General features: G+C 52.8%; 1 protein-coding gene across 1 annotated transcript in view; it reads right to left on the minus strand.

The window, feature by feature from the left end:
• GFRA2 (GDNF family receptor alpha 2) overlaps positions 1-15,936 on the minus strand; it is an 85,070-nt gene that overhangs the window by 46,998 nt on the left and 22,136 nt on the right. The window contains exon 4 of the mRNA XM_035022494.1: positions 6,029-6,383. Coding sequence (XP_034878385.1) covers positions 6,029-6,383 — 355 coding nt within the window. The remainder of the gene's footprint in view (positions 1-6,028; positions 6,384-15,936) is intronic.

A 15,936-nucleotide genomic window follows, 5' to 3' on the forward strand; every position in this document is an offset into this window, starting at 1 on the left:
GCACAGACTCGTAAGCGCCCTGAGGATAAGGACGTCCACCTACTTCACGGCTCTCTAATCCAGTAAAAGACCTGGCCCACAGTGGAGGATCAACAAATGGCTGTCAAATGAACAAAGGAATGTCCCTAAGACCCCCATTCCTCCTGCCCCGGGTGACCCACTGGGCCCAGGAGCGCTGGCTGGAATCCATCAGGGCATCCATTTTGCCCCACCCATGCCTATGGCAGGCATCCTCAATCAGTCACTCACAATCCTCCAGACAGCCCATCCAAGTTGGCCATCTAGAGAAGGCAGAGGTTCGTAAGCTTTGAGAGGTCAAGAAACCCTTTGAGGATCTAATGAAAGCAATGCATTTCTCTCTGGAACATACATGCGAACCGTTGTATGTGATTTCAAGATATTCAAGACCTTCTCCTTTGAAAGAAGTGAAGGCTTCGAAGCCCCAGAGCCCACATACCCCCTGCAAATAATCATTTGCTCCTGTTTAGAGATAACCCGCTAAAAACATCAGCCAACAGATTCTATAAAGAGTCCAAAGGATGCTGAGGGACCACTCCAGGGAGCCAAGAATCAAATTTGGACCTGTCCATACACACTGCCTACAGACACCAGACATGCCCCAAGCTAAGCAAGAGGGCTAGCTTGCCAAAGGGACTCCCCATTCCCTGTGGACAACCTTGATGGAGGGGACCCCAACCCCTCTGCCTTCCCAGCAGTCCTTCTGGACAAGGACAGTAGCCACTGCTTGAAGAGACCCAGGCAGCCAGGGTAGCCCCAGGCTAGAATCTATTTATACACATCCTCAGCACCCAGAGGTTAAATTACAGCCCAGGATATGGCACAGGGCCAGCACCGAGTTATTTATGTCCTCTTGGTAGACCAAGAGGAACACGACGTTTCAGAGAGCCTCTTCCAAACAAGGCCTGAAAGGGACACAGTTTACAGGACAACAGAATCATCCTCCCCACAGCTTCACAGCCACACACACCCCACCCCCATGCATGCACATGCGTATACACACACACACACACACACACACAATCCAGACCATCCTTCCAACGAGTGTAAGTTGAGAGTAGCAATCAAAAGATTGTTTTTAAAGGAAAAAAAAAGTAGGTCATGGCCCACTGCGGGGCTGGGGTGAGAGAATTGAGCCAGATTCCATGGATTCATTCCAAGAGATTCTCCGGGCTTTCCAGACTCCATATCAGAAGACTTTAAAAGGAAAAGCCTCTCCTGGTCTTAAGTTTACAGGTCTAAAGGCTCAGCGGATATGAACCAGACAAAGGCTAGAGATAGAGTATGCAACTTCTGGGCCAGTTGGAATCTTGGCTAGAGTAGGAAGCTTCCATGCTGATCCTGGTCCAAAGAACCAGGGGAGGACTCTGAAGTGCTTCCCCTTTACCCCCAGCCCCACAAGGAGATGTCCTTGTTAGTGACATTTCACAAGACGGCACAGCAGAGTCTGCTCAATAGCACACTGGGGATGGACAAGGCCTGCCTCTGGGTATGCCCCAAAGCAGACTAACAGGCCTGCTTTAATGTAGTGCCAGGTGAGGTGGGCCAGGAAGGCTTAACAGAGTGAGGACTGGGTGCTAGAGCACTGGGATACAGGGCAGGTTCTGAGAGCTGCCTGCAGGCCAGGGCCTCATCCTCAAAGAGTCAGCTCAAAGAAGCTTCCCCATGGCCCCCATCGAAGCCAGCTTTGCCCATTAAAGTATCCAGGAAAGGAAGGCTTGGGGTCTCCACTTCCTGATCCAAACACCCCAGCACTGTGCTCTCCCATTTCACAGCAAAGATTTCCACCCATGATGCCCACCCTGGAGGACAGAAACCTAAAAGGATCCATTGCTAGGAAGGGAAAGGAGGGCCCTCCTTCCTGGGCATAGTGGAGAATGAAGCCTGGGCTGCCTCTTCTCTACATGCCCCCCTCCCGCCACCCGTCTCCACTAGGCTCCTCCGTGGACATGGGGAAAGGGTCTGTGGGTCAGTAAGTCAGGCTTGCAGGAGCATGGAAAAACAATCAGCTCCTCTCCTTGCAGGCTTGCCCCCAGGTCCTTCAAATCTGCCCTCCCAGATCCTCTACCCCAAGGAGGTGTCTCTGCCGTGTCCTCTTGTGCTGAGAGCTCATTTCTCCAGGTATATAACCTCGAGTGGAGCAGGTGCAGTGGGAGAAGGCTACCCCAACAGACTGACTCACAGACCTGGAGGGGCCCTTGGAGATTGGTGAGCATCCCTCTGGGATCAATGAAGAAAAGGAAAGCATAAAGAGTGAAATGGCCCATCCAGGACCACCCGGGAGAATAAGGGCAGGTCTTCCAGCTCGAGTGTGTCCACGACGACCACTTCCGCCCCCCACCATCACTCTGTTTCACCCAAGGGCACCTTTCCCACCCCAACTCAAGCCTCAACGCTGATAGGCAAAGCTCCCCAGAGGACACCTGGCCAGGCCGGAACAATGCTCCAGGCCATCCTCCATCCTTGCCCTTCCACTTGCACGACCACACTTTATAGCCATGTGGGGCGAGGGACTGGGCAGGGAGGGGTGGAGGGATGCCCTGGTTCTAGACCAAGAGCTCACCCTGTCACATCCTGGAGCACCTAGAACTTCTACCCTGGACCCAGTTCAAACATGTAGAGACTGCACTGTCGTGGGTCCTGCGGCGGCTGCTATCCCACTTTTCGTCCTGACGCCCAGAGACCCCTCCATCTGGCTCAGTGCCTCAGACACCATCAGCCCTTAGCCCCGGGGACGCCTCATTCCTGACCCTCCCGACACTGAAACTTGTTGAAACACCCCTCTGGTTCTATGACGTGAGGCTTATTCCCCAATCTCGTTCCTGGCTCCCCCCACCCCTGGGAAAACAAACAAAAAGCCCCTCTGGCTCTTCAAACAGACACAGAGGTTCTATAAGCCTGAAACCACCCTACTCTGAAGTCTCCCCCCTCCCTCAGGGCCACAGATGCCCCCAGGAGCCACACATGTCCTTCCGTAACAGAGGACTCATGAAGGGGGTGCTGGGGTTCCTCTGCTACCACTCGCTCATCAAGATGGCTGGGGGGGGCCCGCTGCCGTGGTGCACCCGGCCCACATGTGTGCACAGGCTCCTGAAGGCCCTGGCCTGCCATCCCCAGGCTTGGACTCAGCTGGCCCTCCAGCTTCCTCCCAGAACCAGCTCCTGGCCCATCTGTCATTGCACTGACACTGGGTAAGGCAGCCTGGCAGGTCGTGTTAGCACCTAGAAGGAGAGAATGCCTCTCCATCCAAGAACCACTCTGCCCCCTTCCATCGTGTTTTGGGACTCATAGTGCCACTTTATCCCAGCCACCACGAGGCTCAGAGCTCCAGCTCGGTGACTGCTAGATTGCACACCTGTGGCATTCACTCCTGACTTCCTTTGCAAGGCCCTCGGTTTTTTCTTCCAACCATGCTCCTGTTGTATGCAAAGTTTCTTTTGTTTTCTTTTTAAAGATTTATTTATTTATTTTAGAGAGGGAGGGAGAGTGTGTTTGAGCAGGAGGAGGGAAAGAGGGAAAGGGAGAGAGAATCCCCAGGCTCCAGCATGAAGCCTTATGTGGGCTTGATCCCAGGACCCTGAGACGTGACCTGAGCCAAAATCAAGAGTCAGCCACATAACTGACTGAGCCACCCAAGCGCCTCAATCAGTGTCCGTAGGCGATAAGGCCTATTTTTTTAAGTAAGCAAAAGAGAAAGGCCCACCTTCTTCACAGTTTTCCAGAGCCCTGCAGCTAGCTCTGGGGATCAGGACCAGAGCCCTCTGAACTCAGGCACTGCCTGTTTTCCAAACCAAACTAGCACTCCCCCTTCATCCAACATAGCCCCAGCACTCCCATGGTACAAAGAGGCCTCCCTTCCCTCTGCAGCCTCTGCCTCGGTACTCCACATCTGCCTCCTGCCAGGCCTAGACCAACCACAACTGGCTTCCACCCTCCACTATTCACTCACTCACATGGATTCACACACTCCCTCACACATATACATCATACACATACACTTTGCTACACCCTCACACTCACACTCACACACATACACGCACATACACACCACGAGGCACCACGTCTCAGTCACTGCCTCCCTCAGGAACCCTTGTCTTCTGGATTCTGGCCCACTCTCTCCTGGCTGTCCTTCCACCTCCGAGCTTCCCTGTCACAGGTTTTCCTTCCTCTGCCCCTCCCTGAAGAACTCGTGTGTCTAGCAGAGTTCTGCCTCACTATCCACACCAATGGCTTCTCTTATCACCAAAACACTGAGGATGCCCAAATCTGTAGGCATCTCCAGCCTAGACTCCCTCTTGGGCTCCACCAACCCACCCTGCACCATTCCACTCACTGATGGAGCTTTAATCACCAACAAGGCACCCAACAGCTCCCAAACCCACTTCTCCACTTCACTCCCTTTACTGGGCATGCCCCCAGGCATAGCCAAGGGGATGACAACGGTCCTCCAGGCACTGCAAATGCTGCACATCCAAACCTCCCCCCACCACACGCTGAATGGCTCCTTCGTCCCATAATTACTCTACTAGGAAACATGGTGGTCCCCATTCATTTGTCCATTCAAGTAATGATTGTGGAGGGCTCACCATGTGCCAGGCTCTCTGTGTAGGACGAGGTGTGGTGTAAACAAAACAGAAATGACTTCTGCCTCTGGGGAACGAAATTTCAACCAATCACCCAGTCTGTCGAGTCTACTTACCAATCATATCTGAAATGATACACTTCTCTCCACTCCTGCGGCTGCCGTCTTAGTGCAGGCCAGGGCGCTACGCTGGAAAGCAGCGGGATGGATGGATCCCAGCTCCGAAATGCATGAGCTGTGTGACCTTAGGCAAACTACCTTCTGTATCTCAATCTCCTCATGTGACAGATAAAAATGGTAATAGTCATCTACCTTGTAGCTTTGTTGTGAGAATTAAATTCGATAAACCATATAATAAACCGTCGTCCAGCACAGAGTAAGCAAACTTCTTGTGGCCCCCCACCTCACAGCCCTCACCACGTGTGCCCACCATCTGCAGCGCCCCGTAAGGCCAGGCTCTCTCCTACCCTCCAGCCTCTGCATATGCTTCTCCAGCTGACAACATTCCCTGGCTTTCTCCTTCTCATTTTTCAAGGTTCAGCTCAAGGCCCCCTCCCCTAGACTCCCAGGCTGAGGCAGATGTCCCTTCCCGATGCAGCCTCATCTGAGAGCCCACAGCCCTCATCCCCTACCCTGGGATCGCTGCCTCGTCTGTCTCCCCTTCTGCACTGGCTGTTCCTCGCAGAGCACAGCGTTCACCTCCGCACACCCTTAGAACTGAGTGCTTGCTGGGCGCCACGGCGGCTAGAGAAGTGCTTAACAACAAACAGGGAAGGCAGAAGAACTCTAAAGAAGCACATTTCAACTCACTCTAACGACAACCAAAAAAACCCTCCTGATAATTACGCTACACTTACTAAGCATTTCCTCTAAGCCAGGCTCTGTGCTGAAATTTGGGCACACATCACATCCTCTAATCCTCAGGATAACCCTGTGATGTGGGCACGTTTACTCCCGTTTACAGGTGAACGAATGGCGACTCAAAAAAAGTTTACAACTTGCTCCGAGTCACGCAGCTAGTGAGCGGGAAAGTCAAACCCAGGCAGTCAGACTCCAACCCGCACGGCACGGCAGCACCAGCCTACTGGGAGCTACCTCTGTGATTTACCGGAGCCCCGTCCTGGTGGCCACATGACCTCACGGGGACCTGAGGTGGGGGCTTCCTCCAGAGGTGGGACCCAATTCACCGAAGGTCCCTTCTTAGTCCAGGCTCTAGGGGTCTATGCTTTGAAATTCTCTGCTCCTTGGCTTGTTCACCTCGGCTTCGCCACCGAGCTGAGCACGAGCTGAGCACGGAGCAGGCAGACAAACCATAGACCTGCGCCCAACGAAGTGGCCGGCAACGGGGTCTGCGCATGTCCGAGGCCCCCTCTGCGGGGCCCGGAAGCGCAGGGGGCGGAGCGGCGGCGGCGGCGGCGGCGCGCTTACCGGCACAGGTGGTCGGTCCGGCACACGCCGCGGAGGTCCAGGCAGTTGGGCTTCTCCTTGTCCTCGTAGGAGCAACTGGGCAGGATGGTCTGCCGGCGGCGCTCGGCGCACGCCTGGTCTTGGCAGGAGCAGAAGAGCATGCGGTAGGTGTACTCGCTGGGCACCCGGTCGAAGAACTGGCGCAGGGCCTTGTGGCACTTGCGGCGGTTGCAGCGCTCGGTGGGCGAGATCTCGCGGTTGCAGATGGAGATGTAGGAGGAGCGTAGCTTCTTGCAGTTGTCGTTCAGGTTGCAGGCCTTGGCGGCGTCCAGGCAGTGGTTGCTCTTGGCGCTGACCGCCGGGTCTGCCCCTGTCCCTGGAGCGGAAGGAGAGAGCGGTCACAGGCCTGCCCGGGCACCGGAAGCCCACAGCCACCCGCCCCCGGGGGATGCCTCCCAGCGTCCACGGTGCCCTTTGCCTCGGTTTCCTCATCGGTGAAGTGGGGACACAGCCAGGATTAAACGAGCGAATAAACAGGTCCAGGCGCTTGGACCTGCGTAGGACAGCGCCTGGTACAGAGCACACTCCCCACTCTGTGGGGAGCTCTGATGATGAGGACTGTTAACTGAGTCTTATTTAAATCTTACCACAACCAAAATGGCAAGCAACTAGGTGTTCGCAGTCCTGTTCACCAACAGGAAATAAAATGACTGGCTCCGGTTGATAGGACTGAGCGGCAGCTGAGGCAGGACGGGCCCCCAGCCCCTGAGCACCCAGCAACAGCACACTTGCGCGGGCTTCTGGTCGGGGTCCTGCTGGCATTTAGGGAGGGACAGTCCTCATCACAGGATCTTCAGCCAGAGTACAAACAGCACCACTGCCACCACCCTCACCCCCACCATAGGAGCACTGAAGCTGTCCTTACACGTTTCAAAATGCCCCAAGGCGGGGGTGCTGCAGCGGTTAGTTAGTCGGGAGAACCACGAAAAAGGACAGTGCAGGTGGGAGCCCGGGAGTGTGAGGTAGAGGCTGAAGGTCAGCCTCGGACTCTAACAGGGCTGAGCGCACAGCCAGCCAAAGGCTAGGTGTGCTGGATGTGGGACTTGGCGTTAGCGCCATGCCTTTGAGTTTTGCATCGCTGCCCACGGAGCGGAATGTCTTGGACACAAAACAGAATTCTCAGAAATTGTCGGGTTCCTTTTGTGGTGGCTACCCCATCCCGCAGGTCTCAGCTCTTCTAACAACCACCTGACCCTCCGCTGCCAGCCGACCCCCACCTACAGAGTGCCTCTTGTCCATCCTGACAACAGACAGAGGAGGGAGGCAGGAATCGAGTCTGCACATGCCCACCTGAGACATTCTGGTGAGAGCCAGATGGGAGATCACCTAACCCCACCTCTTGATTTCGCAGATAAGGAAACTGAGGCACTAAGTGGGCAAGGTTTGCCCCAGGTCACCCAGCACACTGGTAGTAAACCAGAGCAGGGACCCAGTCGTGCCAGCACTGTGTACACCATCAGTTTAGCTTTTAGGACCGATGAGCCGCAGCCTCTTCATTCGTTCTTCATCCACCCAGTAAATGCTTGCCAATATTTAGTGAGCACCACCCACGTCATGCAAGGTCCTGGAAGGTGTTGGGAAGGATGCGGGGTGAGGGAGGCTGACACCATGCCCCGCTCCCGTGGCCACCACAGGTGCCTGAGCATTTCCAGCACTGTTCCTGGTCTCCAGGTCTCTGGGTCATTAAAGATCTATCAAACCCCACCTCTGCACAGCCCTCTCTGCTGGGTGCTGTGTCAGATACAGATGTGTAAGAGCTCGTCCCAATTCTCAAAGAGCTCACAAATCTAGCTAGGAAACCAAGAAACAGAATAGCGTAGCGGTTAAGACTGGGTGTTCTAGAACTGAGCCATCGGCATTAAATGGCCCTGCTTTGTGGCTTTGGACAAGTGACTGAATCTTCCTTTGCCTCAGTTTCCCCATCTGCATAATAGTACCTCCCACATAGCCTTGTTGTGAGCATGAAAGAGATCGCTCATTTTTTTCTCTCTCCTGCATGATAACTTTGCCCTGTCTACGAAATCATCCCCGTCAGGTGTTACACCACCCATCTTTAAGAAAAAAAAGCCTCCTAATGACCATACACCCACCGTTAAGCTACCACCCTATTTTTCTGCTTCCTTGAAAGCAAACCCCTCAAAGGAGTTGTCCATTCCAACAGTCTCTTTCTCCCCTCCTGGTCTCACCTGGACCCACTGCAGCCTGGCATTTGCCTCCCGCTCTTGTCAGTGGTCAGGGATCCTGGGGCTTCCTTGTCCTCAGCCCATCAGGACACTGGACACAGCCGGTGGCCCCCTCTGGCCCCCTCTCCTCGCTCCCTTCCCTTCTCTGCTGGTCTTCTGTTCTCGCCTAAGCAGCCTTCCGCCTTCTCCTCCAGGGCTCAGCCCCCTCTTCTCTCTGTGCACCTACTCCCCGGGGCCCTCATGGCTTGTCCCCACCCAGACCTCCCCCTGGACCCCAGATTCGTATGTCCAACTGCCTGCCTGCCCACTTTACCTGGAAGGCTGACACCCACATCTCAAATTTAACCAAACCCACGTGTTCCCCGCAAGGCTGTTCCCCAGCCCCAGTCCTCCTGATCCCTCTGAAAACAACTCACACTCCCGGTAGCTCAGTCCAAAAATCTTGGCACTTCCACGACTCCTCTCGCATTCACATACCACGTCAGACAAACCAGGCAGTTCCACCTCCAAAACACATGCAGAATCCAACCACTTCTCACCACCACCACTGCTCCCACCATGGTCCAAGCCATCATCACTGCATGCTGGCAAGAGCCTCGCTTCCCAGTTGCCCTGCTCTGTCCTGGAGCCCACCCCAACCCCTGCCTCAAAACAATCCTCTCATCGCAGCTGGAGTGAACCTTCTAGAACCCAAGGCAGAGAGATAATGCTCCTGGGCCCCAACACTTCCTGTGGCTTCCCATCTCACTCGGGATATGGTCTCTCTATCTGTGCTGTCCAGTACAGTAGCCACTAGCCACACGTGGCCATTGCACCTGAAATGTGGCTAGCCCAAAATGGGATGTCCACACCAGATTTTGAAAATATACACCAGATTTTGAAGATGTGCTAAGAAAAAATAAAAATCATGTAAAGCATTTCATTAATAATTTTTTAGTTTGACTACATATTAAAATAATAATCTGGGAATATATTAAACAAATATATTGTTAAAATTACTTTTACTTGCTTCTTTTTATTTTTTTAATGTGGCTACTAGAAAACTTAGAATTATATAGGTGACTCATATTTCTATTAGGCAGCACTGCCCTGTATGACCTCACCTCCTACTCTTCCTAGTCACTTCCTCCATTCCAGTCACAGGGGCCTCCTTGCTCTTCCTGGACTGTGCCCTGACCTCAGGGCCTTTGCACTTGCTGCTTCCTCTTCCTGGAAAGCTCTTTCCTCACTTCTTTCAGGTCTCTATTCAAATGCTACCTTGTCTGTGAATCCTTCCCAACCACCCTATACATAAGAAGCTACTCTCATTATCCCTACTCTGATCCCTTTATCCCACAACTCATCACCATCTACCATAGTATATCCTTCCTTAGTCATTTGTTTGTGTCAAATATAAACGCCATAAAAGCAGAGGCTTTATTGGTTGTACTCACTGCTGTACCCATATTTCCCAATGTCTGGTGCATGGTAGGTGTTGAAGACAAATTTAACAAGTGAAAGAATAAATATACTTAGAATAATATTTAATTCCTAACAAGTACTCAAAAGTTGTTGGTTAATATTTTTAAAGAAGCCAAAATGACACAGAGCCAGCAATAGTGGTCAATACAAGACCATGTGTAATCAAGTATCAGTGTGGCCCGGAAGGGCTCAGATGTGAAAGTCGGGGGACGATGGACGAAGACTGGGCCTCACCCCGACTCCCTGCCAACAACAGCCCTACAAAGGCAGCAAGAGAAAAGTTTCTTCTCTTCTTCTTATAAAAAGGGGGATTAAGGCAGAAAGGGAATCAAGGTTGGTTTTCCTACTCATTGGATAAACAGATCTTTATTGAAGGCCCACTATGTGCCAAGCACTTCCTCAGAGACCCAGCTGGAAACAAAGGGGCTGAACTCTGCGTCAGGGAAGTCAGGGTGCTGTGGGAGCAGAGAGGAAAGCATCGTACCCAGACCAGAGGTCACAGAAGCAGTGGCATCTCTGCTGAACCTACAGGATGAGTCAGAGGAAGCAAAAAGAGTACAAAGCGGGTCCCAGGCTGAGCCAACAAAGAGCTGGGGCAAAAGCTGGGAGGCGCTGACAGCAATTCAGGATGCCTGGAGATGGAGACTGAAAGAGGAGCCCCGGAGAGCAGAACAGGGGCTTGTCCACAGTGGGGTGCGGCCTCCCAAGCAGTCGCCCTGAGCTGAGGCCACACCATCCTGCCCGGGGCCAGGATCCAAGGACACCCGTCTGCACACAGGCTGTTCTGGGGGCACTCCCTCTACAAAGGCTTCTCTCCCCCGCCAGCCAGGCTGTTCTTCCACGTTCCATGCACCTGTCAGGACGCTGGCGGGCAGAAGGGAAGAGCGAGTGAAGCAGCCTGGGGTGGAGGTGAGGGGAGCGAGGACTGCGAGGGCCCCCGGAGAGGAGCGGGGCGACTCCGCATGCCTAGCAGCAGCTAATTTAGGCCCACGGCTGCTTTTAGGTTCCCCAGGTGCTCTGCTCCCGCTCCTCTCAGCATGTTCCTGAGCTAATGCCGGTGTAATTACAGCCTCAGTACCTTCCATTTGGAGCTTGAATAGTGAAAGCTTGTGCTAGGGGGCGGGAAATGTAAACCCCTGGGCCAAAACTTGGTAAATGTCCTAGAAAAAACAGTCAATGTGGCAACAGCAATTGCCTAGTTACAGGGAAGAGGCCCCTTCCTACCCTCCCTGAGCAAGTGCCTGCCCTGGTGGGGAACGGCCCCTTCGGACCCTCCCGGAGCGGCTGCCCGACCCGGTGGGGAATGGCCCCAGAGGCTGGCTGGGCGCGGCTTTCTCTCCAAGCAAGGAGGCACGTTCCCAGGGCAGGCAGGCCGAGCACACAGGCCCTCCCACACGCACTCTCTCCCACCACTGAGCCGCCTCTCCCCTGGCTCTGGAAGGCTTTTTGTTTTCTCTTCTAGAGCCCCCACTGGGGGAGGAAGGAGGGAGGGCTGGATTGCAAACGGGAGCCTCACCCAGTGTGGGCCTCAGCCCCTTGACTAAACTGTCCAAAGGGCAGGGAGGGAGGCCCCAGCTACCCTCCCCTCGCGCCCCCTCCACACCCCTGGCAGAGACCACACAGGACCAGGTGAAGGATTCAGGCCTAGACCAGCCTGCTCTCTACACTCACTCTGCTCCTCCCTACACGGGTCTCCCAGGCCTGCCCAGAGGAGCCCTGATGGGCCAAGGAGTAAAGGCAAACAGCTGCCCCAGGGAGAGCGAGGGGCATTGAACCAGGCCTGGTACTTTCCAAAACCTCAGGGAACTCAGCCTCCGGCTCCAGCCCCGGGGGACACACTCTGGCTTCTTCCTGCCCTCCCTCCCTGTCCCGCCCTGAGGCAGGCCAGGCGAACAGCTGTAGAGGGGCTCCCTCACCCCAGCCAAGCCTCGCCCACTTCCCCTCTTCCCTCCTGGGGTGCTGCCCTGAGCCAGTGACCAACTGTCCCTAGATCTTCCAACTGTTCTCCTTGAAGTAAGTGTGGGACACTTGTATGGAGCGGGCTTTGCCACACCGCAGTCACCTAGGTCCACCTTTATCATTTCGGCCATGTTACCAGTACCACACGTACGAATATGTAATTTCTCCTTTAAATAAATCTCCTAATACACAAGGGAGATGCATAAATTTCTTCAATTGACTCACTTTTTAAATTTTTTTAAGGATTTATTTATTTATTGGAGAGACAGCAAGTGAGCACATGTACAAGGGGAGGAGCAGAGGAAGAAGGAGAGACTCGCAGGCAGACTCCACACTGAGCATGGAGCCCCACACCAGGCTCGATCTCACAACCCTGAGATCACGACCCGAGCAGAAACCAAGAGTCAGACGCTTAACCGACTGAACCACCCAGGAGCCCCTTTAAATTTTTTAATACCTACCCGGATTTATCCTAAATGATAACATCTCTGTTAGTTCTGAATTTTTCTAACACGTGTAAAAATGCACTGCTATTAAAATGAAAATATTTATTCCCACGCCCATCTCCCATTGCAGCAGCAGGGCACATGCAGTCGGAGGGAAGTCACTGATTTACGGTTGAGGTCCTTCAACTTCGGTGCGTTTGTGAGTCACCTGAAGTGCCTGTTACATGCAGATGCACAGGCGCCACGCCTCCCTGTCAAGAGCTCTATGGCTGGTGCCTAAGAATCTGGATTTTGCAAGTTCCCCCATGATTCTGAGGCAGCCTTCCAAACTTGCAGGACCACTGACTTGGAGCGGGGGCTGGGCTGCCAGCGCCCCTCCTCAAACATGCACACACCCGATCCAGCACATCATTTACCAAACCCACCCTCAGCAGAAGGCAATTGAAGGCCCTCTGTGGTCATCAGAGCATGCCCCCAACCCAACCAGGAGGCCCATCAAGGCAGACTTTCCAACCACCAACAGGCCTCTCCCTATGTGAACAGAAATAAGACACCATTCTGTGATACTTGCAAGCCAATGGGGCGCTGGGTGTTTCTGCTCCCCTCCTGGTCTTCCAGGAAACTGCCAGCCTAGTCGCTTGCCCCTAATCTCATTTCCGGCTGCAACGTCCAGCCCAAGCCCACCCTGGTTCCCTGGGCCATACTCTGCAGCTCTGCCACTAGAATGGGAGTCAGAGGGCTGATTCTGTCTCTGCCTCTCCCAGTATGTCAATCCCCAGACAAAGCCTGGCCTTCTCTGGGTCTCAGTTCCTCACCTGAAGAAGGACAGGTTTTGAACTGTATGGTCTTCTACATTTTGTGATTCTCCTGCCTACCCTCACCCCCCTACACACACACACACACGCACACACACACACAAGTGTAAAACATTGAGGGCTGCAGGGAGAGAGGAAGCTCCCATTCCACCTCATTTAGAAACAGGCTGAAAGGAGTCCACCCTGGCCCCATGCAAACACAGCATGTACACGCACAGAAACACGCTCATATATATGAGGGCTCACAACCGCACCTGCATCCTCCATGGACAGACCCCAAGTCCCTGTCGGCTGGCAGTCAGTCACACAGCTGTGAGTCAACAAATATTTTCATGTATTGACCACTTGCCCTAGAAATCCAGCTGTGAACTGGAAAGACAGAGTCCATTCTCTCCAGAGGCTTTCAGTCTAGTGAAAGACTGATGATAAACATATGAACAAATAAATAAGGTAATTTAAAGTGCTGATAAGTGCTATGAAGAAAATAAACTAAGGGAATTCAGAAGAGAATGAATGGGGGATGGGAAGGCCTGTCCTAGGAGGTAACATCCAAGTTGAAAAGCATGGTGGGCAGGAGGAGTGAAACGTGCAAAAAATCCAAGGTAAGAGAATCCCAAGCAAAAGGGAAAGGTCCTGAGACAGGCATGAGCTTGGCATGGTAACATCCCAAACAATCCAAGGTAAGAGAATCCCAAGCAAGTGCAAAGGTCCTGAGACAGGCATGAGCTTGGCATTTCACAGGCCGAAGGAAGGGTAAAGTGGCTGAAGTTTCCTTAATGAAGCAAAAGAAAGAGAAGCCACAGATGGTAGCCTGGGTATAGTAGTGACTACAAAGATGTCAAAAATTGAGCCCATTCTGCACATAACTTAGAGATAAAACCAACAGGATGGGTTGGACACTGAATAAGGAGAAAGAGAAATCCAGGTTTTGGGCCTGACCAGCAGGTGGATGGTGGAATCACTTTGTGAAACAGGAAAGACCTGGAGGGGAGAAGGAGGACAGAACTAAACACATCATTCTGTTTTCACTGAAGTTTGAGATGCCTACTAGATGTCCAAGTGGAGATGTTGAAAAGGCAGAAGGACAAAATGAGTCTGGAGTGCAGGAGGTAGGTCTGAGCTAGAGGCATAAAAGAGCATGACCGACACGGAGGCTATTTAGTGCCATAGGACTAAATGAGGTTGCCTAGGTTGGGGGCGACGATAAAGAAGAGGAAAGGGCTCAGGACAGAGCTTCGGACACCATCATTTAGGGAAATGGGAAGGAGTAGACCAGGAGGTTGGGGAAAGTCAGGTGTCCTGGAAGCCAAGCCAAGAGCTTCAAAGAGAAGGACAGTCAACTGAGTCCAAATGATTGGGGACATATGGGTGAACAGAGAGGCAAGTGACAATGAGATATAGACAAAACAAACTCTAAATGGGGCTGGATGGAAGGCAGGACAGGTGGGGAGCTAGAGGGAGCCCACCTTCCCCATTGGGTTGTAGCCACCCACACCATCACCTCCACACCCCTTGCCCTCATGGGGACACCCATGCCCAGCTGCCCCTCAAGATTCACTCACTGTCCCAACATCTGCACACTGAGCACCCACTACATGTGGAGCACAGCTAGAGAAATGAACAAAAGCAACAAAGGCTCCTGCCCTCCTGGAGCTTACATTCCAGTCTGAATGAGATTATAATCAAATAACAGATGGAAACTTACCCTTGGCCTAAGCCTCGCTCTGCAGGCTCCACAAGTGTCCCTGCCCGTCCCTGCTCAGGGCTGGACTTGGTGATTATGAGCAGGCACTCTGGCCCTGTGGGGAGGCAGAGGACCTAGCTGGGCCACCAACTAGCAGAGCAAGCAGGTTATGCAAACTCTTTGAGTCTCATTTCTTTTCCTTATCTGCAAAATGAGGATAAACACCCAGCCTGCCTGCACACAGGACAGTGCTGAAGATTAGACAGGATAATGTAGATAAAAATGTCTCTCCCGGTTTCCAGAACGTGGCACATGCACCATAAATGCTTGTTTACGAGTATGTCCCCCACCTGGAAAGATCTTCCCTCCCTCCATCTCTCCATTGTCACATAACCCTGCAGGAAGAGGCCCATCCCGTGTACCCCTTGCTCCAGCCTCACACACAACACCCCAAAAGATAGAAGGGTGCCCAGTCTCCTCACTGGTGATCAAGAGGAAGGCTCCAGAGTGCTCTCTGCTCATCCAGAAGCCTAAGAGAGCAGGAACTCCAGGATTTTCCTCGCCACTGAGAGTGGTGGCCGGGAGCCCCATACCATCTGCATGAAGTGGTACCTCAACTTCCCCAAGAGATGACCTTGCCAATCCCAGCATGCCTCGCCTGCCAGTCCTCTGTCCTCACTCAAGGCCCAGGGATCCAGTGGGACCACAACCTTCGTCCCTGCTGCTCTGGGTGCTGCCCCTCAAACCAGCGGCAGTCCCAGGCTCCCTTATATCCTCAACCTTCTCCAGCACTACCCCTCCCCTCCAGCCCCACACAACACGCAGCCACCCCAGCACTCTCCAGGGTCAGCTGTATTTTTGGAAGCGGACCAACACCGAAAGTCAATTTGATGAATGGCAAATTCACTGAAAATAAATTCCAAAAATCAGTTGCTCTTGAATATCATTTTATATTTTGTCAAATCTTAACCACTGTCAGAGTTCTTTCTCCAATTCTTCAAAAGGCTTATTGGTCTTAATTTTGTGTTTTAAGCAATTAAAAATTAAAATTTCATCATTTCACCTTTTGAAGGGACTTTTTCGGCCACTTTTGAGGGCTCTGTGTCTTTTTAAATGTAGTTTGGGTGGGGTTTTTTTTTTTTTTTTTTTTTAGTGGTTCTTTTTTTTTTTTTTTAATTTTTTATTCTTATGTTAATCCCCATACATTACATCATTAGTTTTAGATGAAGTGTTCCATGATTCATTGTTTGTGCATAACACCCAGTGCTCCATGCAGAATGTGCCCTCCTCAATACCCACCACCAGGCTAACCCATCCTCCC

Source organism: Mirounga leonina, unplaced genomic scaffold, assembly GCF_011800145.1.
Source record: "Mirounga leonina isolate KUSES-001 unplaced genomic scaffold, KU_Mleo_1.0 Mir_176, whole genome shotgun sequence".
Lineage (NCBI taxonomy): Eukaryota > Metazoa > Chordata > Mammalia > Carnivora > Phocidae > Mirounga > Mirounga leonina.